Genomic DNA, 27268 nt, shown 5'->3' on the forward strand with positions numbered 1-27268 from the left:
ATGTTTGTAGCTATTTTAGGAAAGGTAACTCTCTTTCCTCCCAAGAAAAAATACCCCCTAAAAGAAAACAAAATCATCAAAGAAAAAAATCTTATATAAGTAATAATATGATATAAATATTTTTGTTGTTGTTAATGATCTTAAATAACTTTTATTTAAAGATTTTACTAACGAATTTAATTTACCTGCTTTTAGAAAACGTTATTCTTAATTCACAAAAAAGACTTCTTTTTATTGAATTAAATTTATCCCGCTATGGTTTAACCTTGTTCTAATAGCTTGAATAGTCAGAGTCGGATTAGGATTAGAATATTTTAAAGAAAAATTACATTTTTTCTTAAACTTTATACAACCATAATCTCAGACATAAAACTTCAATTTCAATTTCATAATTGTGTGTATTTCGAATGGATGTAGAATATACGTGGATATTATGACAGCAGAAAAATTGTCGTCAGGTTAGGTTGCAATATCCCCTTGCATTTATTGGTCTGGCCGTTTATTCAGCAGGGGGGGAAGGGGATGGAGGAAATCTTTATTTTAGCCCGCTACAGAGTTCACTTTATTATAGAACATGAAAATCTGGTGTAAGATCCAAGTAATAATAAATCCATTGTATCTTATACCTCATAAAATAATATATCAGCTTTGATGTTCCTTCCGTCCCACTAGTAGTAAGAAAGGTCGTGCAATTAAAGTGATTATTAAGAAAGATATTTTTATACTCTTAACAGTTGATAATTCTCTTGGTGGTAAGCTGACAAATCAAACTCAAGAAATCAGGTGAATTAGAATTTAGTTGCGATTCTTCTCTATAAGTTTTACGTTAAATCTAATAGTCAGTTTGTCATAAATCGATTGATATATTTGGTTATTTAATTCTTCAATCTATGACCTTAAGGGACACTTTAAAAAAAAGTTAAAAAATATTATGGGAGGTATTTTTTCCAGAGTGTTGCTCCTGGGAGGGTAAACTTACCCTCTCCAATATACATAAAATTTCCCTAGGCGTAAAAGAAGCTTTACTGTAAATGAGAATCATATCATTTCATCGGTTAGAGCGATTTTAAACTTCAATTATATACTGATACCATTATATAAGGATATTTTATGTATTTATTTTTTCTCTTTAAGTAATTGTAAGAAATTATATTGACAGATTTTTACTTTTTCTTTCATACTTTCTATAATTAAGAAAGAGCATTAACCTTTTGACCGTTCATTGCAGTAATGTATATTTATGTATATAAAATACGTGGATATTATGAGAGATTCTCGCATACCCTGTAAAATGTTTCTCCTTACTGGCTAATGAAACGATAACCTTACCCCCCCCCCCTTATGACCTGACCCTAACCCTTCCATGACCATGGAGAAACATATTGCCCAATATCTGAGGACTTTAATTGCAACAAAAATTCCCCCTGTCACAATATCCACATATTATATATCCAATTGTATACTTAAAATGGTGTACCCATACTTCCGCATAATATTACATTATTAGAATATCAGAATTGAATAATATTTCAAAATCACAAACTATACCTCCCACCAAGGACGTCCAAGCTTTTTAATTTTTATGGGGAAGGAGTAACAAATCTGATTGCGGAGGGGGGTAGTTTATTTCTTGTGAAATGTCAAAATGTACTTGGTTTTGTAAAAAAAGAATATAAAAGCATGGCATGAATCGCAATTTTTTTCTGTGCAATTTGGAGGATTTGGCTCCCCAAAAACTTTTCATTTTTTTATTTAAAAAACCAACTCCTTTATAATTCAATATGAGATTGTGTAAATTTGCGGAATTTAGGGCACAACTCATACTTTATGATTATGTCAATAATTATACTTTGTACTTAAACTGTGTATTTGGCGGGCAGAAAAAAACATGTAGAATGTTAAAAATGAGAAAAATTAGATCATGGAAAAATACATTATGTAAACTGAATTTTCGTAATTAATTCAAAAGAGCAAGAACATATATTTAATCTTGCACCTAACTGTATAACATGTAATTTTTTGTAAAGTTCACATAATCCTTATACCAAAGTAACAGGATGTCTTTTTGTCTGTGTGTTGGTACCGAAGGATCTCGCTAACCGCTGAACCGATCGGGTTCTCCTTAACAGGGTAGCTTCTCATAGGTCCCGGAAAGATTTATAACTAGGAAAAAAATTACCCCCCTTCAAAATTTTTTTTACGCTTGTTAAAAATTTATCAACAGATCTTTGGTAGAGATTATATACAGACAACTACCTCCCTCTGACAATTTTCGTCTGCTAGCAAATTGTTTTGTGCTACTTGGCTGTGTTAATATTTCAGACACCATTGGTTAATTTTCAAAGACCCAATTGAGATTCGTGACAAGGTCATTGGGATGGTGAGATACAGTTATCTAACCCCTTCCCCGTCTAGTGTTTTACTCTAATCATTTATTGTAGAAATAGTACCTACTGCTTGTGGCCGTTTCACCTGAACTCCGCCCATCCTCCATGGGTGCCGCATCCTGCCAGTCTGGCTGGATATGGATATTCACCTAATTCCAGGTATATCTTTCTTTCTATCTATCTATCTTCAACCTAAGCCAGTCTGTGTCCCTCTCTCTCTTTTTTTCCCTCTCTCTCTCTCTTTTCCTCTCTCTCTCTCTCTCTCTCTTTATTTTTATCTCTCTCTTTCTGTTTCTCTATATATCTAACTCTCTCTCTCTCTCTCTCTCTCTCTCTCTCTCTCTCTCTCTCTCTCTCTCTCTCTCTCTCTCTTTATCTATCTATCTCTCTTAATCTGTCTAATCTATTTCCAAATTACTGAGCTCAATCTAAAACTAATTGTTAATTATAAAAAAAGGAAAAAACCTAAATCATTTGGACCAAACACAAAACATTGGAAAAGTTTCACTAATTGGGAGAGAAAAAGTATCAGATTTCTGTGCTGTAGATTTTTATTAGCAAAGCCTCACTTTAAACTGTGCAAATTATACAAACAAGGATGACAACATCCACAAGTAGCAAAGCTCAAAAATTATGAAGGGACATCGAGGAAAAATTTTATATAGAGCAGTGTCATACAATAAACATTAAATTTGATAAAATAGGGAAATCAAGAATTATTTAAAATCACGCAACATTTAAAATCATAAAATCTAGGAATTGATTTAGCAACGCAATTAATAAACTATAACTCTTTGGGGCCAATTGCCTAACCTGGAAGGGCAATCACCTAACCCAATATAACCTAACCTAACCTTACCTAAAATAACCTATTAAAAGCCATTTTAAAAATACGACGATTCGGGGCGTTGCCAAGAAAGGGACTATACCCCAAACATCTTTATGTTGGTTGTCTATCTTTCAGAGTGTGTTTTTTTCAGTAAAAAATGTACCCTTTTAAATAACTAAGCTAAACTTTAATACTCTTATCCCTTTATTTTTAAGGTTTGGGGGTTAAAATGATCAAACTTCAAAATAAGTGCTCCTACAATTTTTTTTTATTTATTGTAGTGAAGCTACTCTATGTTTCGAAATATCTGTCCGTCCGTCTGTCAGCTTTCTTTAAGAGGATTATTAACAACTATTTTTTGTGATAATCCATATATCAATATATGATTTACTTGGTTAATCAGTCTGCATCAATTTATGTAGCTAATATGTGTTTTTTTCTGCTTTTTAAAATAGAAGGTTGATTTTGGTGAATTTTTTGCTGAACAATGCACCATAGACGTCCAAGGGGGGGGGGGTAATGGGGCGATTACCCCCCCAAATTTTTTTTCATTTTACCCCCCCCCATTTAAAATTTACCTCTACCCTGGGGGTGCCGTAGGCACCCCCAACCATTTAGGAGGGGGTGTTTACCCCCCCTAAACAATTTTGGGGGGGTAAATACCCACCCCAAAACAAAAAATCTCTAACAAAAAAAAATTTTGCGCGCCTCGCGCCCATTTTTAATACTAAATTTTTAATAAAATTTTAAAAACCCCCCCTAAAAATTTTACCCCGGGGGTAAATTTTGGGGGGGGGGTAAACAAATTTTACCCCTGCCAACAGATTTCAGGGGGGGTAATTACCCCTCCCCCAAGCAAATTTTACCCCCCCAAAAAACGAATTACCCCCCCCTTAAAAAAATTTTACCCCCCCCCCCAAAATAAAAAGCTTGGACACCCCTGCAATGCACGTCTATCGTTTCTGCTGTATAAAACAGTATTCTTAGTTATTATCAAAGAGAAACTGTTGATCAGTGAGCAACGTTACTACTCTTTTTCCTTTCATTTGAAATGCTGTTTCTTCTTTTAGATTTAAGATATTTGCGACTTAAGGTTGTTGTCATCCTTGTTATATGTTTTCCCCAATGAATAGAACTGTCATAAAATGTTCAATACAACAACAATGTACAAATCAAACAAAGTAAACATGGAACAAATTGATAAAAAAGTACACTATTCTATTAAATCAATTGAAAAAGGCTTCATATTTTGTTATTTTTAGTGGTTACGCCCCTGGAGGCTTCTAAGGTTGAATTTTAAAAAAGGGGTAGGGGGAAAGGGGGTTGGAGTGCAAGGGTTGAATCATCAAATTAAATTTTAGTTCTGAAAAGAAAAAGTTAAAATATTTTTTTTACTCTGATGAATTCAAACTTTCAAAGACTGCATATTTATAAAATGGACGCGTACTAACTATCCCGTTTCCCCAACAAGGACGAAATATCAACACATATGGCACCAAATATTTTCGTTTATTAGCATAAATTTCATCAGGGTCTAAAAAAAGATACATTTTTTACAAAACAGTATAAGATATATTTATATACAAAATATCATAACAAGTCATTTTAAAAAAATGGTCAAAATCTAAAGCAACAAGGACAATTATATCAACAAAAAGCGTAGTTTCAAAGGCTACGTCCATTGTAATTAAACCCAAGGGGACAGTAAAAAATTAAAAGCCATCCCTAAAACCTTACCAGAACTTGTGTAACGTCATAAGTTAAAATAACCAATGAGAGGCCAGTATACACTGTAATTTATGCTGGCCTCTCATTGGTTATTTTAATGTATGATAATCTGTGGAAGGACTTTAATCATCTTCTGGGTTAAGCTTTCCTAAATTGGAAAACACCCTTTGTTTAGTGGTTCTCGAGATCTTAATGGACAAACAAGGAATCTTTATTACTGATTGTAGTATTTATTTTAGACAATCATATTTAAGCGTTTCTTCACTAATGTACGTTGTCATCCTTGGTTATTTTTTCTAGCGCAGAATTTTCCCCGTGGAATCCTGGTGACGCGTACTTCACTTAGTAAAGCTTTTAAAGTACACTGGCGGGTACAACCATAGCATTTTTGGCAGGGGGGGGGACTTTTGTTTCTTGTAAAGCTTTCCTAAAAAGTAGAACTCAAATTTATTAGTGGTTAGCAAACAAACAAAAATCAAACATGTTTTCTTTACTTCTTTTTATTATGTCTTTTGTATTATTTTAAAATTCAGAACTTCGTTTATTGTGGATATCACCATCCTTGTTTATTTTTCTAGCGCCGAATTTTCTCCGTGGAAGCCTGGTGATGCGTACAGCACCGAGGACGAGCCCCTGCCCCCGTATTATTTCTACCCAGTTCTACCTATTCATCAATATTCATCTGATTCAAAGGTACACTTGCAAACGCCTTTTAGTGGAAAATATTAAACCTCTGGTAAATAGCTCCTTACTAAAGACGTATAAAATTAAGCTAATTTAATCCAGAGATAGAGGGGACAATGAGCTGTTTATTACACTAGTTCCCAAAGTTTTATGATAACGTTTCCTTATTCGTTGACTTAACAACTATGGGGAATTTTGATTGGTTGGTTCATTAAGTTGAATATTCAAACGTTTCAACTATTAATTTTAATCCATAGAAGGGGTATTTTTTTGTATCATCATTAGTGATGTACATCAATTTATCGGCTTTTTCTTATCCCTTTACATCCCTGAATTTAATAACAGAAAATATGTTTGTGTGTCTTTTGTGTAGGAACCGATACGGTTATCCTTTACATAAAATCTTATAATAGGTTCAGAAAGGTTCCCTTAGTTCCCTATCCATTTTTTGGTACTTAATAGTCAAACATTTAAACAAGGAGTGTCATTTTTTTCGCGTATTTTCCGTAAAGTTGTATGTTAACATTTGCGCTTATTTAGACAAACTGTTGATAATAAGCGCATCTGAATAAACACTAACACATGACTTTACGAAAAATCCACGAAAAACAGACCGTCTTTAAATCTATTAAACATTTTATTTTGTTTAATATAATATTCTAGAATGAGTTGATACCCGAGTATGGAACCTACCAGCCATATTCATTTAATCCATATGGCCCTATCACTGCTGGCAATGAAGTCAGGTTGGTATATTTTCATAAAACCATTTGAGATATTGTGTAGTATTTTTCTGAGAGGTCGTCTTTACAGTTCGAAGGTAGATCAAATAATGACCAAGAAACAGAAATTATCATGTGTTATTTGATTTTCCAGCTTCATCTTTAAATTGCATCAATGGGCCTATTATCATTAAATTGCTGTAAAAAAATGATACTTATTCACCTGTTTAATGAAAATTCAAGGCATTTGTACCTGTTATATGTTGACGTTATCTGTTTGGTATAATACCTGAACTCATATTGTCTGTCCCGAAGGATCTCGCTAACCGCTCAACCGATATTGTTCTCCTTTACAGTGAAGCTTCTTATAAGTCCTGGGAAGGTTTTAAACTATTTTTCGATAGGGTGTCTTAACCCCCCTCTCCCCCAAAAAATAATTTTTATAACTCTTTGAAAACTCAAATTTAAAATAGGATGAGGTCGACTTTTTCTTCTAGGGGCGTAGCCGCTAGTATATATAAAAAGTAGAATAAGTTGATAAACATGTGAGTGTTTTATTATTTAATAAATGTGTATATTAAAGACATTTTCCCCCTTCCTTCAAGCTTCAAGAAAAAAAGTATTTTTTTTGCCATTTTTACATCCATCATTTGAGCAGGTACATATGTACATATATTTTTGCCCAAACTTGGAATCAGCAAAAACAATATTTGTGCAAACTTTTGTGCAGACACACAAAGTTAATAATTGCTTATTCTCGTATTTATTCAAAACCGATTAATGTCCGGTGAATTAGAACCGGTTCTTATCCATACGAAAAAAAATATGTCTAGCATCGTATTTTATAAAGTTTTCTGCGAATATAAAAATATACAATAGGGTGGGTCGATTTTGGACATTTTTTTTCTGAGGCCAAAGCGGGGATCTGCACTCAATTTATATAGATATAATACACCTCTGGATGATTTAAAATTTATCCCAAGTCTTAAAACCGCTGACGACCAGACATTCAATTGTATAGCTATTTGTAAATGGGAGTCAAAAATTTATTGAATCAGAACTATGGCTTCATGGTGCTCCCTGGAAATGCCTTGAGGAGCTGAGTCAGGAACTTTTGTCCGTTTCAAAAAATCTCGTTCCTAGCCTGAGAAAATCTAAAAAACCTCTACAAATTGGACAATTCTCAATAAACCTTAAATTTTTTTGGTTTTTTAGTGATTTCTAAGGCTAGGAACGAGATATTTTGAAACGGACAAAAGTTCCTGATTCAGCTCCTCAAGGCCTTTCCAGGGAGCACCATGAAGCCATAATAGTAATGAATTATATTTTTAAGTGGTCGTGTTCTAAAACTCAATTTTTTAAAATTCTTTTTCGGTCAGAAATGTTTTTAATGTTAATTTTATCTGTTGCATATCCCCGCTTTGTCTAATTCCGATATGAACCCACCCTAATATACAATCATAGGATTAAACAAGTTTTTTTATCCCGTGCCTTCGGCATCTCGGGGCTAAAAAAGCTGGCTTTAATCTTATAATTGTACATTTTTATATCTGCGGAAAGCTGTTTATAATACGATGCGAGAAAAAAAACTATTCTCTTATACCGGAGAATACTGGGGAGATAATGGATAATGTACAAGGATGATAACATGCAAAGTTTATCTGAAGAAAAACAATTATGTCTATTTAATCCTTTAAAAATAAATGTCTAAGCTATCTGATGGTGTGTAGAAACCTCTAGGGGCGTATATCTCATCACAAACATATTGAAAAAGATGACTTAAAACTAACTAAGAAAATTTGATAAAAAAATAAAATGTCTCATTGAATCTTAATGATTTATTTCATGGATTTTTAAAAATGACTTGTTGGTCAGACAGACAGACATACCATACGTTGAATGATAGTTATTCAAACCGATATATTATTAATGGATTGTTGCACCCAATTTTTATGTAACCTGATAAAGTGATGCTCGTAGCTGGCTAAAATAACTATACCTATTCCCTCCCCTCCAACTAAATGAACAAACTGACCAATAAATTATGTCCATATTAGCAAGCTAAATTGATGACTAATTCTCCTTTGTCAATATCCCATATTGTACATTGTTACGCCAAAAAATAAGTAAAATATAAAATAAAGTAAATTACGTTTTAGAAGTGCTATACTCTAGTAAAAACAAAATATGTGAAACCTTTGCTGGCCATACAGAAACAAATTAAAGGGTTAGACAAATATTTTCTGTAGTTTAGATCCACAGTGGAGAGAGAATCAATCATTATGTAATAAAAAAAGATTATTATTATATCTAATTAAGAAAAAGTTATTTTAAATCCTATATAGCATTATTTTTAATGCATAATAAATTGTGGTGTATAAAGTGAATACTATTTTTTTAAAAACAATTTTTGATATGAAATATTACTCATGTAATTTTTTATTTGAATAATTTCCCTGCCATAGTACCGTAAAATTGAATTTAGGATCACTATTAAAGTTTTAAGTAGCCAAAGCGAAACCAAAAATATCTAAACACATATTTGTAGATTTCTAGCGGGTTTGCCCCTAGCATCTTAAAATATTTTGAATCGAAGGTGAAGGGATTAAAAAACAGAAAAAGGCTAAAACCTAGCACTACCTCAGAACATATATGAAGCTTACGTAAAATGGAAAGCTTAGGTTCAGTGGTTCTAGAAACCTTAAGCTACAGACAAAAGATCTACTTCTTTATATAATAGTATATGCACTTCAATTTACATTTTTAAGTTTAAGTTAAAAGAACTGACAAAGTTCTAAGAAATGTACGAAAACATAAGAATTTCTTTATTTTTCAGAGAATTTGACCACAAGACTCGGAAGTGGTATTATCATTCCAGCTCTGGATACGATGCTCCAGGGTTTACAGGTGAAACTTTATAAAAATTCAATAATTTTATAAAAGTAATAGGATCTGTGTCTGTGTGTCTATTTCTTTGTCTGTTCCAAAGAATCTCGCCAACAACTGATTAACGAGATTTGAACGGAAAACATTAAATTAAGAACCTCACTTTTTTGAAAAATAGAATAATAAAAAAATAGTTGTCCTATCGTTTTAAAACATTGTATCAATTCAAAAATATAGATAGTCAATTCTTATTTTTATCATTTAAATTAAGATTATTACAATTGACCAATCATTTTTAAAACTTATGTTTAAAGTTTAAATAAATCTCTTGGGCCTCTAACAATGCACAATTTATTAATCTCTGAGGAATAATATAAAAGTTAAATAGTTGGATTTTATCTGTTCATTATTCATTGTGCATGTGAGCTGCTGTTTGCAAGAGGGAAATGTTTCATTTTGTAAAGGGACACGCCAAGAGAAGAAAAATATATAGGATTTAAAACATCAACAATAATAATGAAGCATGAATCATAAAACTACCACTTTATTTTTATTTATTTCTTAGAGAAAAAGGGCTTTTTACAAAAATTTGGCTATTTGAAGGAAATTTAAAAATAAGGAAGTTATAAAGGAGGGATGAGGGGATAAGACAATTATGATTAAACTAAATTTTGTAATAGAAAGACAGGTAAAATTATTGAATTATCTATAATACAAAGTAGAACGATGTCTGTCTGTCTATTTGTCTGTAGCAAAGGATCTCGCTAACCGCTGAACCGATCGGGTTCTCCTTTACAGGGTAGCTTCTCATAGGTCCCAGGAAGGTTTATAACTATTTTTTGGGCAAAAAAGGAAAAATCCCCCCCTCCAAAAATTATCTTTTTAAACTAAAATTATAATAGTGGGGTCCACTACCCCCCCCCCCCTCAAAAAAATTCCCCCCCTCCCACCCCCAAAGAAAATTTTTAAAAATACTTTTTAGGGCAAAGCCCCTAGAGGCTAGGGGCGAAGCCGCTAGTTATCTTATAAATCCCTTAGTCCTTAAACATTAAAAAATGGACAAATACGAATTAGGGGATATCTGATGAAATGCACTTAAAGTTTTGACTGTAGGAATCAATGTGGAACACATTACAGAGAGACATTGAATTTATTCACCACTGAGTACCCTTTTAATTTGGAAATGAAATAATAACATTGTCTTTTCTTCATGCATATTCTCTTTTTTGGAGTTAAGTATATCGCATAAAATGATATATTATATGTATTTTCAAACTTTTGTTGTCATGCATCTTACTTAAAACTAACTTAAGGTGGAAAAGAACATCATTATTATAACTATGCATTTGAATGTACTTTGCAGTTTAAATTGCAATGTAACGCGCTCAATCGCCTTGAGTATCAACACCCATCAGACAACCAACCACTTCATTGCAAGAGCTTTGTCTGAGAAGTACTAACAGCGTATGGTATGTTTTTGGCCAAGGCATTACACTGACTGTTTATGTCGCGCATCTGACATAGCAGCAGTAGGAATCATATTTAACATCTTTAGCTATGACACGGTTTCGGACCGAGATTCGAACCTCTTCACTTTCCGAAGTGTTGAGACTCGGTCGCGGGTTATAATAACTATGCATTACTCAATTCTCAAACAACTTGTTTACTTAACTTTGTTTTAGTTTACATTGTTTATTTATTTACTGATGATGCATTAATATGAAGTTTTATAACCCAGTTATCATATTCATTGGCCCAAAAACTTTGGGTACTTATATTTTACTTTGAATGGTTAGTTCTAAACCGTCTTCTAGTGTCCAAACTTTTCAACTAATATTTTTAATGAACATAAGGGTGAATTGTGTTTGTTATCTCAGATGATGTTTGTATCAATTTATCCTCCATTGTCTTATCCCTTAAAATCAATGAGTTTTAGAGAGAGTTAAAGGTTCTAATTTAGTTTGAACTGTAATTAAAGACAAGATCCAGATTGTTGAATATTTGTTCCTGTATCTTGGTTTGAGTAAATATTTGAAATAGAAAAAGCATCTGAAACTCAATTCCAACATTTCTGTGAGCAAACAAGGACAATCGCGTCTATTTGTAACAAAATTGTCAATATCCATGTCCAACAATTGTACCAGAGGAATCTTTAAGTGCCCATAAAAATGACGTCATACTGGCCTAACCTTGGTCATTTAAAATGTAAACTGGGCTATCATTGGTCAATTATAGTGTAAACTGGCCTGTCATTGGTAATTTAGACTGTTAATTGGCCTGTTATTGGTCACTTGTATAATATGACGTCACTATAGAGAGCTTCGAACCAAAAAACAAGGATGACAACATCCATAAAAGCGAAGCTCTTAAATCAGACGGTAGGACAATCAAACATATACTAAACACTTGTAGAGTGTCAGAATATTGATTTATAAGTCTAAACAAATTCGTGTACTTACATTTTTAGGACGTGATTGTATATATGCTTTGCTTAAAATAGTATTCCTTGTTGTCCTAGGAATATTTTTTCAAAAATTAGATGATTAGGATAATAATATCTTAAACGCTTTTTAAATCGTACCTAACTGTTACAGGAATCATTGTGCAAAGTTTGAAATCAATAGGATTATTCCAACATGTCCAAATTAACCATCAAAGCTATCTTTTACGCAAGGACATTTGGAGGATAGACGTTCAGACCCTAATTATAGGAAAGGAATAACCTTACAAAACTTTAATAATATCCTCTCAGCTTCCTAAGACGACAAGATATATAAACGGACAGACAAGGACGACTTGTAGAGTAGTTGGGAAGATTTGTAGTTTAAGTAAATACGGATTACAACTAATTTTACAATACAAACAACCTCCAGTTCAAAACTTTACATCCAACAGGGATATTATGGGATAAGACAATGGATGATTTATTGTGTACATCCCCGATGACGATAATCCTCAAATGTAAATTAAACATATTGGTTGAGAAGTTTGAACCAACCAATCCTGATTAAATAAAAGTACCCAACGAATGAGATATCGTGTTTATAAAACTTTGGGTACTATAATAATGTACAGTGCAATATCCCCTCCCTCCGTGTTATTCTAGTATCTTTACATGAAGTGGTTATAGAAAAAAGGGTAGAGAGAAAACATACGTCATCAACTTAAGAAAACCTTTTTGCCACCAACATTTCAGTCAGTAAGAATATTTCATATTCCTGGATTAAGAGATTATTAAGATACACTCAAAAGCAAAATTACTTATCATTAATATTCAGGATGATTGAAATTAATCTTACCGCCATGGCACCGTTATTCATAGACGTCTAATAGTTGAGGCAAAGGGTATTTACCCTCCCCCTAAACTTTGAAACCTTTCATTTAACCCCCAGTAAAAGAAAAAGCTTTGACGTCCCTGTCGTTATTTATCACTACAAATAAAACTAAAACTAAACCCCCCAACCCCCCCCCCCCAATCAAAAATCCCCCCCCATTTTTTTTTGTAGGGGATTTCTTTGGTCCTTTTTTTGTAGGGGATTTCCGTGATCCTTTTTTTTATGTAGCATCGTATTATATCCAGCTTTCTACGAATATAAAAATGTACAATCTTAAGATTAAAACCAGTTTTTTTAGCCCGGGTCTTCGGCACCTCGGGGCTAAAAAAACTGGTTTTAATCGTATAATTGTACATTCTATATCCGCGGAAAGCTGTTTATAATACGATGCGAGAAATAACTATTAGATATTTTTATTTTAGGTTCCATATTTGTTGCTGCGTTAGTTCTTTTTCTATGGATTTATTCAATGTACAGGTCTGTAGCGCATCTAGACTGCTCTATAAATAGGACATGTATCAACTGAACGTCTAACCATCTATCTATTAATTTTATTGCTAAATGCGTCTATATTTTTACAAAAAAAAAGAATTCAATATTAAAAACCATCATTAAAGGAAAAATTATTTTCAAATTTAATATTGGAGCAATTTGTCATGTAATTATAGGTAATACTTATTGTGTTATTAATTTTCAATTTATGTATTTTTACATTAATTTTTAGGTAATATCCAGTGAAACACGTGTAACTGGCCTCTTTTTTTTTATATAATATTGGTAGGGGGGGGGGGAGGGTACAATGGGCTGTAAATTAAACTTGTACCCAAAGTTTTTATAGTCACCTTGCCATATTCGTTAGCTCTAAAACTTAGGTTACTTCTTATGTAATAATGTCCAAATTTTTCCACTAATGATTTTAATCTGCAGAAGGTGTAATTTTGTTTATTTTCATTAGGATGTACAAAATTCATTGTCCAATGTCTTATCCCTTAAGAGTTAAGATCTAAGACAATTGCTGTGTATTATTTGCCAGGGGCTGAAAAAATATCTCCTGCCTTACCCAAAATATTATAACCTAGAAAAAGTATCCAAGAGTGGGGGTGCAGGGTGGGTTATATTGTCTACACATCATTGGGATATTGCACATGTTTTTAACTAATTTAATGTAATTTAGGTTGTGGTTAGTCTGGGCTTTTACACTTAATTTTGATGGGGTAAGCCATGAATTTTATCATAACAACAAGGTTAATTATGAACATATGTAGCGAAGCTTTGAAATAAAGTTAAAAATAGAAAATTACACTAAAAAACTATTCTAAAAGTGCAAACAAATTTGTGATCCCTAAGAGCGAAACTAATTATCATAAATAGTTAGGACTTTTAATCAAACGAAAATTTTAGAAAAAAAGCTACTCTAAACTTCGAAATGTTAATCTATTTAAATATTTCATGGGTGATTTTCTCAATACCTATTTAAGATAGACGGCTGCACTTTTAAAGTAAAGATTTCCTATACCAAAGAACATCCAAAATAAGATTTACTTTGTCCGGAGGCCTCTAGGGGCATTTATGGAGGGAGGATTTTTTTTGTAATTGGGTGGTAATTTTTTTCTAGGGGCGATTTCTCTTGGGAGAGTGGAGGTACCCTCCCAAAATAGTTATAAACCTTCCCGGGATCTATCTACCCTGTTAAGGAAAACCCGATCGGTTCAGCGGTTAGCGAGATCCTTCGGTACAAACAAACAAACAAACAGACAGACATCGTTCTAGTTTATTATATACTAGCGGCTTTGCCCCTAGCCTCTAGGGGCTATGCCCTAAGAGGCGATTTAAAAAAAATTAAGTACCCCCACTACTTTCTGTTAAAAAAAATTAAGTACCCCCACTAAGATGTCCCCACTACTTTCTATTAAAAAAAAAAAAAAATTGGAGGGATTATTTTGTTTTTTGGGGGGTTGGGGGTGTCCCACCCCCCAAGAAAATAGCCTAAAACCACCACAGGACCAGTAGGTATATACCCTAAAGAGTAGAATCCGATCGGTTTAGTGGTTACCGAGATTGTAAGGGACGGACGGACGGACAGACAGACAGACGGACGGACAGACAGACAGACATCATTCTAGTTTGTTATATATAAAGGTTTTAATGATTTTCTATTTATTAGTAAATTTTTTTCTATTTCTTTGTTATGTTCACTGAAAATCTGCTCAAAAACTCCGATTGTCCATTCATTGTTTTATTTGTACTGAACATAATTATATAATTATTTAATGGAATTTTATATGTTATGCACTTTTTTGTAAACAAAAATAAATCATACAAAGTAGTAAATAAAAAAGAATAATTTTAGAACAGGTTATCTAAAGAACTTGTTTGCCTGTAACTTTTCGACAAGTTAAATACTGACAGTTATTTTGTACTTTGAATTTGTCTTAAACTTTTTGTCTCCTAGAACTTCTTTTTTAAATGGATGAAAAGTAAGAAGCTTTATATATTTTGATCAAATGAATAAACCCTCTATGGTTCACAGAAAAATATTTATATAATAAACAACAGAATAAAAGAGAATTACAAAAATGTTGAAAATTTGGAAATTTGTAATTTGAAGAAAAAAAAATTCTTTGTGTAAACAGGGATGACAACATCCATAAAAGCAAATTTTCAAAATCAAACGGTAGAACAAACAAACATGTAACTTGTAGACTGTCAGAACTTTAGTCTAAACAAAATTGTATATAAGCTTGTTTGAAAATTCAGGATTCTGTTTCAGGAAATAAGTTCATGTTTAAGACTTGCTTATAGAGATACCTCACTTGTAATAGTGTGCCTTGTTGTCCTAGGTATCATTGTTACAAAAATCATATTCTTGCCAACAATTTGTTTGGTTTTAACAATTATTAAAAAGTTTCGCTGAGTAAAAATACTAATATTTAGTGCATTCTATATTTGCAATGAACTTAATGTACAAAAAGTACCCGTATTGTTTTTTCTTTCAGAGAGTGTTTTTTTGTTAGAACTGAACTAATAAATGACTATAATAATAATCATATTCTTGCCAACAATTTGTTTGGTTTTAACAATTATTAAAAAGTTTCGCTGAGTAAAAATACTAATATTTAGTGCATTCTATATTTGCAATGAACTTAATGTACAAAAAGTACCCGTATTGTTTTTTCTTTCAGAGAGTGTTTTTTTGTTAGAACTGAACTAATAAATGACTATGTAGGTATTGCAAAACTTAGGTAAAAATAAAAAAAAATCATTTCAAACATTTCATAGAATATATCTTCAAGATATAAGGATATTAGCGGCTTCGCTTTTGATCTAACCAATTTTTCGTATTTTAGATTTAAAAGAAAATTTTTTTTAAAATTGGGGGGGGAGAATTTTTTTTTTTTTTTGGGGGGGGGTAGTCAACCCCACTATTTTAATTTTAGATTTAAAAGGAATTTTTTTTGGGGGGGGGAGGGGGAGGGTATTTTTTTTCTTTTTTTTTGGGGGGGGGTTGGGGATGTCCTACCCCCCAAGAAAATAGTTACAAACCTTCCCGGGTCTTATGAAAAGCTACCCTGTAAAGGAAAACCCGATCGGTTCAGCAGTTAGCGAGATCAAACAAACAGACAGACATCGTTCTACTTTGTATTATAGATATTCCTAGAATGGATATTGAAAACGTGGATATTGTGACAGGGTCTTCAATTTTTGTTGCTAATATAGTCCTCAGTTATTGGTCAATAGGTTCCTCCATTGCACACTGGTTTGGAGGGGTCAACAATTCAATTTTTCTACCCATCAATTTAGACAAAAGTTGACCTGCCAGTCTTCAAAGACATCCTGGGCCACCTTTATTTTAAATATCAACCAATGTTGATAATATGTTTTTTGAAATAATTTGGGGCCAAAGCTGCAGAACCCTAAAATCTAAGAACGTATTATTGACATTGATAAATTAGCTATACTTGCTTAAATGTGATAAAATCAAATATCCGCATGTTGGAAATTGTCCAACTAAAATAAGTCCTATATAAGTTCAAAAAAAAATTATAACACAAAAAATGTAACAAAATGCAAAAATGTGGTTTTTTTCTCAGTTTTTAAGATAAGGGTAAGTTTGGCAAATTTTATTAATGAATATAACCCGAGTAAACCTATATGTTTATTTAAGAGAATTTGTTTGTATTTTAATTGGCTTCATTATCACAAAAATCCAGCTTCCGAAATTGTTCGTTTTGTGCATAATAATAAAAAATAACATGTATCATAAAATATACATAGAATCCTAGATATTCTCGATTCTAGCCAATCTCGCCTCTGATTGGTCTAAACAAAGGTCCTTGTCTCTTATTGGTCGAAGCCAAAATCCTGAGTTCTCATTGGACGATCTTGCCTCTGATTGGTCAAAACTATGTGTTCGTGTGTTGCGTTCGTGTGTGAGCGTTCGTGTGTGTGCGTTCGTATGTGTGTTCGTTTGCTCAATTTAAATATAAACACATTTTTTGGGCTTTCATAATTTGTAAATATTTCATTAATTAAAAATTACAATTTGCAAGACTTTAAAGTATCAAATAAATTCTCTTTTAAAAGTATGTCTTAATAATATAATATATATATATATATATATAAATGGGTTAAAACTAGAAATAAAATAAAGGCGAAAATTTAAAATTCAGCTGGTGCAAAACCAGTTTATTTACAAAATTTTTTACTTCACATTGAATTTAGCTAATGCAATCGCCTATAAAAACGTATTTCAGTGTCGCCTTGATTGGACACCTCCTTCCCCCCCCCCCCTTAATGTCCAATAAAACCACGAGAACGGCAAAATCAGACTTTAAAGGTCATTTTAAAGGTCTTTGACCTTTAAGGTCATATGTTTTTTTTCTCGTAAATGGACTCCCTGACCCCTAAAACCCCCAATTTGCCGTATTGGGCAATAAAATCGGCCAAAAAACGGCTAAAAACGAATTGTTGACCCAAATCTCCGTTTTCGGACCAGTGTGCATTGTCAGGGGAAGGGATGAGTTAAGGTCATAAGGCACAAAGGGGGGGGGGAAGGGGGGGGGGGAGAAATATTTTATTAGGGTATGCGGATGAAGGAAGATCTCGATCATAACTATTTTCGGATAGATTCACCCCCTCTCTTTCTGCATTCCCTTTGAACTGGATGGTTCTGGATTATCTATTCCAAAACTTGTTAGCGATAAGGTGTTTATACAAGTGCGCCAATGTTTTTTTTTATAAAATTTTTAAAAAATGACATCTGTTTGGTTTTCCTTTGCAATTAAGCTTTTTTTGGGTACAGGGAAGGTTTTTAACTATTTTGGGAGAGCGCATCTCCACCCTCCCAATTTAAAATCACACCCCCAAATTTTTTTTCTGAATATTTCTTATTAAAACTCAAATTAAAAAGTAGAAGGGCGGTTGACTTATCCCCCTCCCACCTTAAGAACACCTAGAGGCTTCTTGGGGGCGTCTGTTGCCTCTAGTCTTTCTTAAAATAAAAGCTATGTCTTGCATTTTTTTTCAATTAGGTGTTTGATCACGAATTTCATATGGTAAAAATATTTTTCTTATTTAATTGTTATCCTAATAAGATAAAAGTTATGCTTGAAAATTGTTTTAATAGCTATTATTATATGTTGCATTTTTAGATAAACGTCAGAATTTGCGTCAGAATTTGCGTCATTTCTATTTTCAGATTTTTATTACCCGTCATCGGGTATGCGAAAATCTCTCACAATATCAACGCATTTATTAACCATTATTTCTAGGCTGTAGTTCAAAGAAACAAAGGATGGGACTTTCTAGTTCAGTGGATCTTTCATAGAATGAAGAAAAAAAAGTCAATCAGGTAACTGAATAGATACATAGAACAGACAGACAAAAAGATGGATAAACAGACAGACAAACAGACAGACATACAAACAGACAGACAGACAAACAGACAGATAGACAAACAAACAGCAGACAAACAGACAGTCAAACAATTTGACATTCAGACTTATGCATAGAGTAAAGATATTAAAATTTATATATATTTTTTTTGACCGAGCTTTTTTTAAACAATGTTGTCCTTGTTTTTAAGTTAAATGATATAATTATTACAGAATTATAATAAACTATCAAAGAAAAATATTCATCATCTTACGTATTTTCTTTTCCTTAATTTTCTCAGAAATAAAGTAATATGTACATTAGTTACATACAGCTTTAATTAAATTTATAGGTGCAACGTTTAATATGGAACTGTTGATAACAACGTAGGGTCAGGCCTTTTATAGTAGATTTTAAGACACTAACATCTTAACTATTACAGAAAAACCATTGATTTAACCACCTTTGTCATAAAGTCCCAACTGTGCATGGCAATGAGTTTAAGGAAAAAGCATTCCCAAAGAGCGTTAGAATTAGATTATATTTTCATTCCCTTCATCCCTGGCAAATCTGAGTGATTAATAAGCTCATTATAAAGGATTAGATGGAAAAACAATTATTACTTTTATTTCTTACCAGAATTAACAAATGCGTCACTAGCATTTCCATCAACAGTGGGTAAACGAAGAGGGTAACATTGATACGTGAAATTTAAATTGAAAGGGGGGGGGGGGGGCAGATAAAAAGGTCACCATTTGTCCTCCTCCCCCCCCCCCCCCCAATGACAGAAGAAAATTACTCTTAGGTTTCGTAATTTTTATTAGAATTAATTTCGTTGTTGGTATAAACTGTATTTTTAAACATTGATGGCCCTCCCCTAAAGTTTTTTTGCTCTGATTTTAATAGTGTGACACATAGAGTAACAACATTTTTTGACTATTCAAATGGCACAAATCCCCCCCCCCCCCACGATCACTTATTTTCAATTTATTTCAACTTTCAAACTTCTTGTATTCTGTACTCAATTTTCGTTCAAAAGAATAGAAAATTGATTTCAAGAATATTATTAAATAGTCGATCCAAGAAGTATTATGTAAAAAATATTGTGATAGGTATATTTGTGAACATAAAATAAAGAAAACAAGGATGACAACATCCAAAAGGCAAACCTTTTGATTACTTAGATAAATAATGTTCATTTTCCAATATGGACCTTAAAGACTTCATTGAAGTAGCTTATAATAACGTGCCTGCTCTTCAAAGTAATCAATATTTAAAAATACTTTTTTTAAATAAGCTAAAAATTATCATTATACTTTACAAATTATACCAAACTGTAACAGGAATCATTAAACCAAGTTTAAAATCAATAGGATAAACTAACTATTAGGGCTATTCGCATAAAAACCATGGAATAGACACCTGCTTTTGCAGTTAAAACTATTTATATAATCAATACAGCTATTGATAAAAATTAAAGAGTAGCCTTTTCTTACAAATAAATAAATTTGAAATATCTAAAATAAATTGCTAAAAAAAAACCTCTTGTTAACAAACAACTCATTTATAAGATTCTTAGTATTAATTTCATGTGTTGACTTTGAATATTTACATTCTTTTCATTCCAGGTATTAATGCAATTCCTGCAAATTTGAATTATTTGAAGCCTATGTGAATTGAAACCCTTGCAAAAATAAATCCTATTTCCTTTATTCTTACAATAGCAGTATTAGAAGATAGAGGAACAGTTATAAACACTAAAACGGATTAATTAAAAAATAATTGAGAAGATAATCTAAATTTGGTCAGTCTGTGAGTTATGCTTTAAAAATATAAATAATACAATGTGAAAGGTTTTGTTATTTTTTCATCTTATTCTTGATTGCTACTGTACGTCTGCTCACGAAATCACTGTCCACTATTTCATTTATGATTTTTATGCTTTGTTACTAAGATAAAAAAAATGAAGCAGCTCTTATCATGTAGTTCAGATAAAGTACACAATTAATTAATACATTTTAATATCTATTATTTTCAAAGATTTAAAACTTGTTTATTAACAAAAAGCTATGCCAATCAGGTTGATTAAAATAAAAGATCCTATGACCTTCAGTTCAAGATAGATATGACTTTTTTCATTAGTTGAAATTCTGATAATGTCATATGGATGTAATACTATAATAGGTTTGCAAATTCGAGTAAGTGTATTTTGCTAGATGCATAAATGTAAATTTAAGACAACAATATTTAAATTAATGCCTAGGTTTATATTTCAATTTCATAAATTTATAAATTATACTTCTAAGGTTTCTTTAGAACTTACAGATGTACTTTTTTGCAAATCATTATAAAGAAATAATGAAAACTATGCTGATAATAAGTAGCCATGTAAAACAATTAAGAAAACAATATTACAAGAATAATAAAAAATTTTGAATGCAAATGTCAAACTAAAATTTACCTATATTTAGTAAATATAGAAATTTTACAAACCTTTCTATTTTAATTAAAAATCTTTTTTCTCATAAACTTCTTAAGAGATTAGGATCCAATGTAGAGTTACTCAATTTTATTAGTTGCGATACTTTTGAAATGGTCAACAATTTCTGTTTTACAGACGTACAGACAGAATCACCAATTGTTATTTAAGCTTCACTTTTAAGATACCAAATAACAAACAATGTTATTTGAATAATTGTATGTATTTCAATAAAGAGGCAAATATATACTTAACTAGAAATATATATAATTATCAGATTAATGCTATAAATAGCTTAGGTATAATTAATCACATTTTATTTTATTTGGAGAATTGAAATAATATACAGGTGAAAGATTAACAATATTACAATACAAATGCCACTACAATTTCCCAATGGTTGTATGACAAAGGTGATAATTGGAAAGGTGAATAATTGCTAGACACTAAAAACTGTGGCTACATACATACTTCAGTGGACATATGAACATACTCTGTTTAGAAGTACCTGTACTACTTAGCATTACATTTATGTTATAAAAAATATATTTTGTATGATAAAATTCAACCAAGAAGCCTTATGGCTGGCAGTTTTATTTTGTTTCACCTTGAAGAATTTCCCAAATAACTTTTAAACATACTCTGAATTACTGACTTTTGTCTTGTCATTGCAATTCCAATTTCTTATTTCCTAAAAATCAATTAGTTATATAAAAAAACTATTTTAATACAAAAGAAAATTAATACAAAACAAGTGGGAACAAAGAGTAAATAACAAACAAAATATTTTAGAAAATATCATTATTTTTAAGTTATAGTTCTTTTGTTACTTTAAATTCTTTTGTCAGGTTTTTTATAAAAACATTGAAATAAATATTTTTAAGGAAGATAAATTTGAAGCTGATATAAGGCATGACCAACAAGCAAAATAAATCAAAAATTATATCAGGGGAGCAGACATAAAGGATGTAAATTTTTCTAAATGTTGCCCCCAATGACAGCTGAAAATCATGTCTAGGTTTCATGTTTTTTTCCTGAATTAATTTTACTGTTAGTATAAGCTGGATTTGAAGATAATCAATCACATTCTAAGATTCATTTTTCATTTCCAAAAAGCTCTTGTGTAAGGAAATTAAAAATTGACAAAATAATTCCTTGTCTGCTACAAAAAAGGTCAATGATTTTTGTTGTTGTTGAAAATCTATTCTTGTATGTCTATTTTGAGGGAGTAGGGTAATTGTGCCACTAACCTCCTAAAGGACAGCTTGAGCATCAAAATGCTAAAGAACCAGCTAATTGTACTAAAGAATTTTGCTATTAATAAAATTTACTACATTATTAAAAAGTTTATCTTTTGTTTAGGAAAAAATACAAGATGATGAATGGCGGATGTGCTAGTACCTCTTCGCAACAACAAAATAGTAATGGTAATCATATTTTTATACAGCTTCACTACAAATTAAAACAAGTATCTATAGAGATAAGACAATAGCACATAAATTTATGTACATTCTTAATGATGACACACATAAATTATACCTTCTGTAGTTTACAGTTAGTAGTTGAAACGTTTGGACACTCAACGTTTGTCGGTGTACCAACTTAATGAACCAACCAACCAAAATTCAATAGAAGGGAAAGTCAACAAATAAGAAAACGTTATTATAAACTTTGAGGACTGGTATAATAAACACCCCCCCGTCCCTTCTATACAAGGTACAATATTATAAGCGAAGCATTTTCATAAGTCCTAAAAAATGTAATCTGTTATCAAGTATTCTGTATCAAAGCAATTTTGCATCACTTATACATAAATTTAGTTTATTGATATTATTATTTTTAGAAGATTCTGAGGGAATAGAGGACTATAAAAGCCAACCCCCTGATCTGAGCACTGCTAATTATTCTGGCCAAAATCAAGTAAATTCCATCCCTCAACATATGAATATGGACATACAGAATGTAGGATATATCAACAACCAATTTCAAAAGGTAAGAGCTAAAAAAATGATTGAAAGGTTCATTTTTTTATTTTTTAAAACCTTGTGAAAAATTTAGATTGATTAGAACATGGACTTTTTAACAACATCTGTAAAAGCAAAACTAATGAAATCATAAAATAGAATTTTAATACGTTTTAATTTATCAGACAATGGACTTCCAATGGGAGGAGGGGGGGGAGATGTTTTATTTGAAGGTAGGTTGGTGGGGGGGGGGGGGGGGGTTAGTTTGTTTAAATAGATCATAAAAAAATATTTGTCTATTAGTAAAAAGCCATAATGTTTTAAATGTGGACTTTCAGGTAATAATTATCAAGTCGCTACGTACGTACGGCTGGATCGAACCTAATTATACAAAAACATCGCCTTTTAAAAGAAAAACAAATCAATATTTGTAACTTTAATGTAAGGACTTACTGGTAATGCCTGTAGAGTTTCTACGTTTTTCCGGTTAGAACAATCAGAAAGCTTCTATAAAATTTACAACAAATCTGAAGGATGATAAAGGGAAGTGTTTAAAGGGCCTATAAGAAATGGTGTCATATAAGACAAATGACCAATAATAGGCCAATACACATGTTAAATTACCAATTTTCATTGACCAATTGTAGGCCAGTATGACGTCATTTTTTATAGGCACTTTAAAAAACTTCTAATAAATGATTAATGACTTTTCCAGGTAATACCACGAGACTTGGAAAGTGGTAGTGTCCAGGTACTGACAGCATCTCCAACTATTTTACAAACTGTAATTCCACTAGCTAATTCAATACAGGTTTCAATATTCTATACTAAGTAACAAGTTGTATGTGTGTGTGTGTGTGCGCTTATACTGTATACCCATTTAGTTCCAAAAATCTATGTGAAGATTTCTCATAGTCCAGGGCAGCTATTTGGCTGGGGAGTACGTTAAACGCTCTAAGAGATGTTACCCAAAGAAAAAATTCTTCTCCTTTTTTATTTTACAAAATAATTGTGTTGGCTCCTCCTCCCTTTAAGGGGGGAGGGGGTTGGGGAAGAAACTAGTTTTTAAAAATTTGATATCTGTTTTTCTTATGCATTATTACCCTAAAATTACTTTGATATAACCTAAGAATATTTAATGACATTAGGAGAGTATTTGAAAAAATAACATTCATGTGAGGCAGAAGTTTAGCAACTTATTTTATGTAACTTTCCAATGGTCTCTCACTATTAGTAGTTGTACAGTGTGTATAGCTGTGATCATTTCAACTTTGTTTTAGACATTCCATGAGGACATAAGTAGAAGAGGGAGTCAAGTGCAGCCATTTCTGGGTATACAATCTGCTACTGGATTTACCTCCAAGAAGCTGAATACTCCAGAAATTTCACATGTGATAGAAATACCTGCCTCTTTAGGTATGGTAGTTTTAGCCATTTCATTACTATGTTCAGAAAACTGGCGATTTTCTACAAAGTGCTAAACCAAAAATAACCTTTACCACCTTATTTTAAATAAAAGACAAAAAAGGTGTGGGGGAGGTTTATTTTTTTCAATTCTTTAGGTTATGTTTAGGCTCTCTTGGGTACTAAGTAACCCGGCAGGGTTAGTGCACCTTAGGTATGAGCCTGGGATAGCCCCCCCCCCCCCCGAGAGGTTATGAAAAGGAAGAAAAAACTACCAAACCTTTTTTCAATTTACTTTGAAAATAATGGAACTTTCTATGATTGTATAATGTATATCATCCTTGTACAAGAAATGTGAAACACAACTATCAATTTTAAATGTAGTAACTAGCAGCTGCACCCCTAGCATCTAGGGGTTCTATATTGTAAGTGGAAGAGCTGAAAATAGCCTAAAACCACTCCGGGAAGCTTGCCAAAAATGAAGAACTTGGTTTAGTACTTATCGCTATCAGAAGCTACAGGCAAAAATAACTTACTTCTTTATATAAAAGGACTTTAAAGCGCTTTACTTAAGTTGTTTTAAATCATATACTTTTACTTTAAGAGTATTGTGTTGAGAGCGAGGACGTTATTGGACATCATTCCATCCGGTTTCTCAGAACCTGTGACGAGGCCCTCATAGATCCTGCTCTTGTTACAGGTAGTAAACATTTGAATAGTAACTGTCAGCTGGTAATGGGTTCGAATCTCTACCCAAAATGTGTTACAACTATAAACGGTAGGAATGGTTCTTAATGCTGCCTTGTCTGACATGTGACTTTAATTTATATATTTCAGTTTTTATTTACAAACTGTCAAAAGAAGGTTGGTTTGTAGTATGATATTCAAAGATATTATGCATTAAATAATATTCAAGCAGGCTCTAAGCAGTGAGTTTTTAATAATGAGACTTTGACAAATATTATTGGCAAACTGTCTGTAGAACCAGTTTAACAAATGATAATGAAAAATGAATGCACTGCAAAAAAGAAATATGTTTATGATTTTTGTAAGGTTAAGTGTAAAAATCAAAGAAAAATCAAAGTTAAAAAACACTCTAATAATAATCTTTACATATTATTTTTAGGTCATAACAGTATAGACACAGTAGTACCTAGAACCACCATCTACAGGTGCATGTACACACCTGGCATCAACAACAAAGACGACATCTCAGTGAGTGAGGCTAACTTTATAGTGCACAGTACTCCCAATGAGAGTGTAGCTGGGGATGTTATTGATGAGACTAATTGTGCCAACAATGATTATGATAATGAGAACTTATATTCCAGAAGCAATGGATATTGTAAAACAACAGTTGTTTAACTTTGTAATGCTTTAAAAACAATTTTAATCAAAAAAATAGAATAAATTTTATTAAGGTCAAATCAAAATTGAACATAACTTTTGTAATTTGGTACATTAAAAGATAAAAAGAAAGTTTTACTGGAGCTCTTATAAATATTCTTAATTTACAAAAAAAATTATAAATTAATTAAACTTCTTTGTTTTGTTTATATAATTATATCCTATTCTTATTTCTTTCAATTAATATAAAATATAAAATTTACAACTTATGAATGCTTTCAAATAAAATTAAAATTGTTGCAATTATGAGATAATAAAACAAGTATGATATTATCCAATAGAAGAAAAGTTTTTTTTATAAAAAAGTCCAAACATAATGCCTTTACTGTTGTAATGTATGGCAAATTGCAGAAGAAAAAGTGGTTATTAAAAAAAAAGGATGACAACATCCATAAGTATCAAAGCACAAAAAATATTATTGTATTTTAATGCATATTATATATTGGAAGCTCATTCTCAGATAGAATATAAAGGACGGACAGAAAAAGTTCATTATATAGTAATTTTGCTACAAAAAAATTTAAATTGGAATCATAAATGGAAAATAATAAGTAATATGAAAAAAATCTGCAGATAAAAAAACAATCTAATTATATTAATATCTAAAGTGTATTATATTAACAAGGATGACAATATCCATAAAAGCGAAGAACTGAATAATCAGAATATAAAAGTATAAGAGTCGAAGCAAAAATGTAAGAAAATTTGTTGAAAAATTGCTTGATGCAGAATAATGTTTCAGGACATACTTACATTTTTAGGACTTAATTATAGAGTTGCTAGGCTTATAATATTGTACTTTGTCATCCCAGGAATCAGTCACAGCTATCCTCAACAGTTTAGCGGATTTATAACCAACACGCTCCAAGCGGTCAATGGCTCCTAAAAATAGACATACTTGCTGAATCATACCTGGTTTTACCTAAATTATACCTGATCCTTCTTCGGGACTATATGCTTTGAAAGATTTTCACTTAAATTACCCTATTATTTGACTTGAAAATAGCGTTCGACAAGACATCCTGTCGAGCTGCTGCTGTTTATACGTTTTATTACAAAAAAGGAGTCATTTGCATTTAATATATTGATAAAATTGTTAACAGCGTTTGCTAAAACCATTATTTACAGTGTTTGTTTTTATACAAAATTACCATTCAAATATTAGAATGTTAATTCATACATTCACAAAACTTACTACTTAACATTATAAGATTACTAATTGGTCAACCTGATCCTCTAGGGAAGGTGGGGGAGGAGGAAAATAGCCTAAAATAACTAAAAAAAAATTTATTGTGCTTTCTTGAAAAGTACAACCTAACAACTTTTCAGATCTTAAGCTTTATAAAACAAACTGGCTAATGTAAAGGAAACAAAGTTGCGGTTTTCGTTATATTTTCACATTAGCTTTTATCCTATTTCTAGCTCCTGCTGGTGCTCTAACCCGGCGGGGCCAATTGCCTAACCTTAAGGGGCAATCGCTTAACCTAACCTAATATAACCTTTTAAAAGCTACTGTTAAAATACGACGAAACCCGCAACTTCGTTTCCTTTACATGACCCAAAAAAAAC

The 27268-nt window shown here is 31.8% G+C and overlaps 1 protein-coding gene across 1 annotated transcript; it reads left to right on the forward strand.

The window, feature by feature from the left end:
* On the forward strand, positions 1–26097 carry LOC145335308 (uncharacterized). Its single transcript, XM_080181044.1, has 15 exons — positions 1–24; positions 710–783; positions 2442–2546; positions 5523–5637; positions 6292–6374; positions 9187–9257; positions 12994–13048; positions 13746–13785; positions 18343–18422; positions 22287–22351; positions 22768–22916; positions 23604–23699; positions 24169–24304; positions 24897–24992; positions 25419–26097. The coding sequence occupies exons 1-15, from the start codon at positions 1–3 to the stop codon at positions 25655–25657; spliced, it is 1428 nt and encodes a 475-aa protein (XP_080037170.1). The 3' UTR covers positions 25658–26097.
* The last annotated feature ends 1171 nt before the right edge of the window (positions 26098–27268 follow it).

Source organism: Acartia tonsa, chromosome 13 (assembly GCF_053477335.1).
Source record: "Acartia tonsa isolate MP-2025a chromosome 13, ASM5347733v1, whole genome shotgun sequence".
NCBI lineage: Eukaryota > Metazoa > Arthropoda > Copepoda > Calanoida > Acartiidae > Acartia > Acartia tonsa.

Bases quoted from the DNA above. Each gene is read 5' to 3' on its own strand.
- LOC145335308 (XM_080181044.1), top strand. From the start codon at position 1: ATGTTTGTAGCTATTTTAGGAAAG. The intron at 13,786-18,342 runs GTAAGCCATGAA...CATTATTTCTAG, and splicing joins TTACACTTAATTTTGATGGG to GCTGTAGTTCAAAGAAACAA. The intron at 24,993-25,418 runs GTAGTAAACATT...TATTATTTTTAG, and splicing joins AGATCCTGCTCTTGTTACAG to GTCATAACAGTATAGACACA.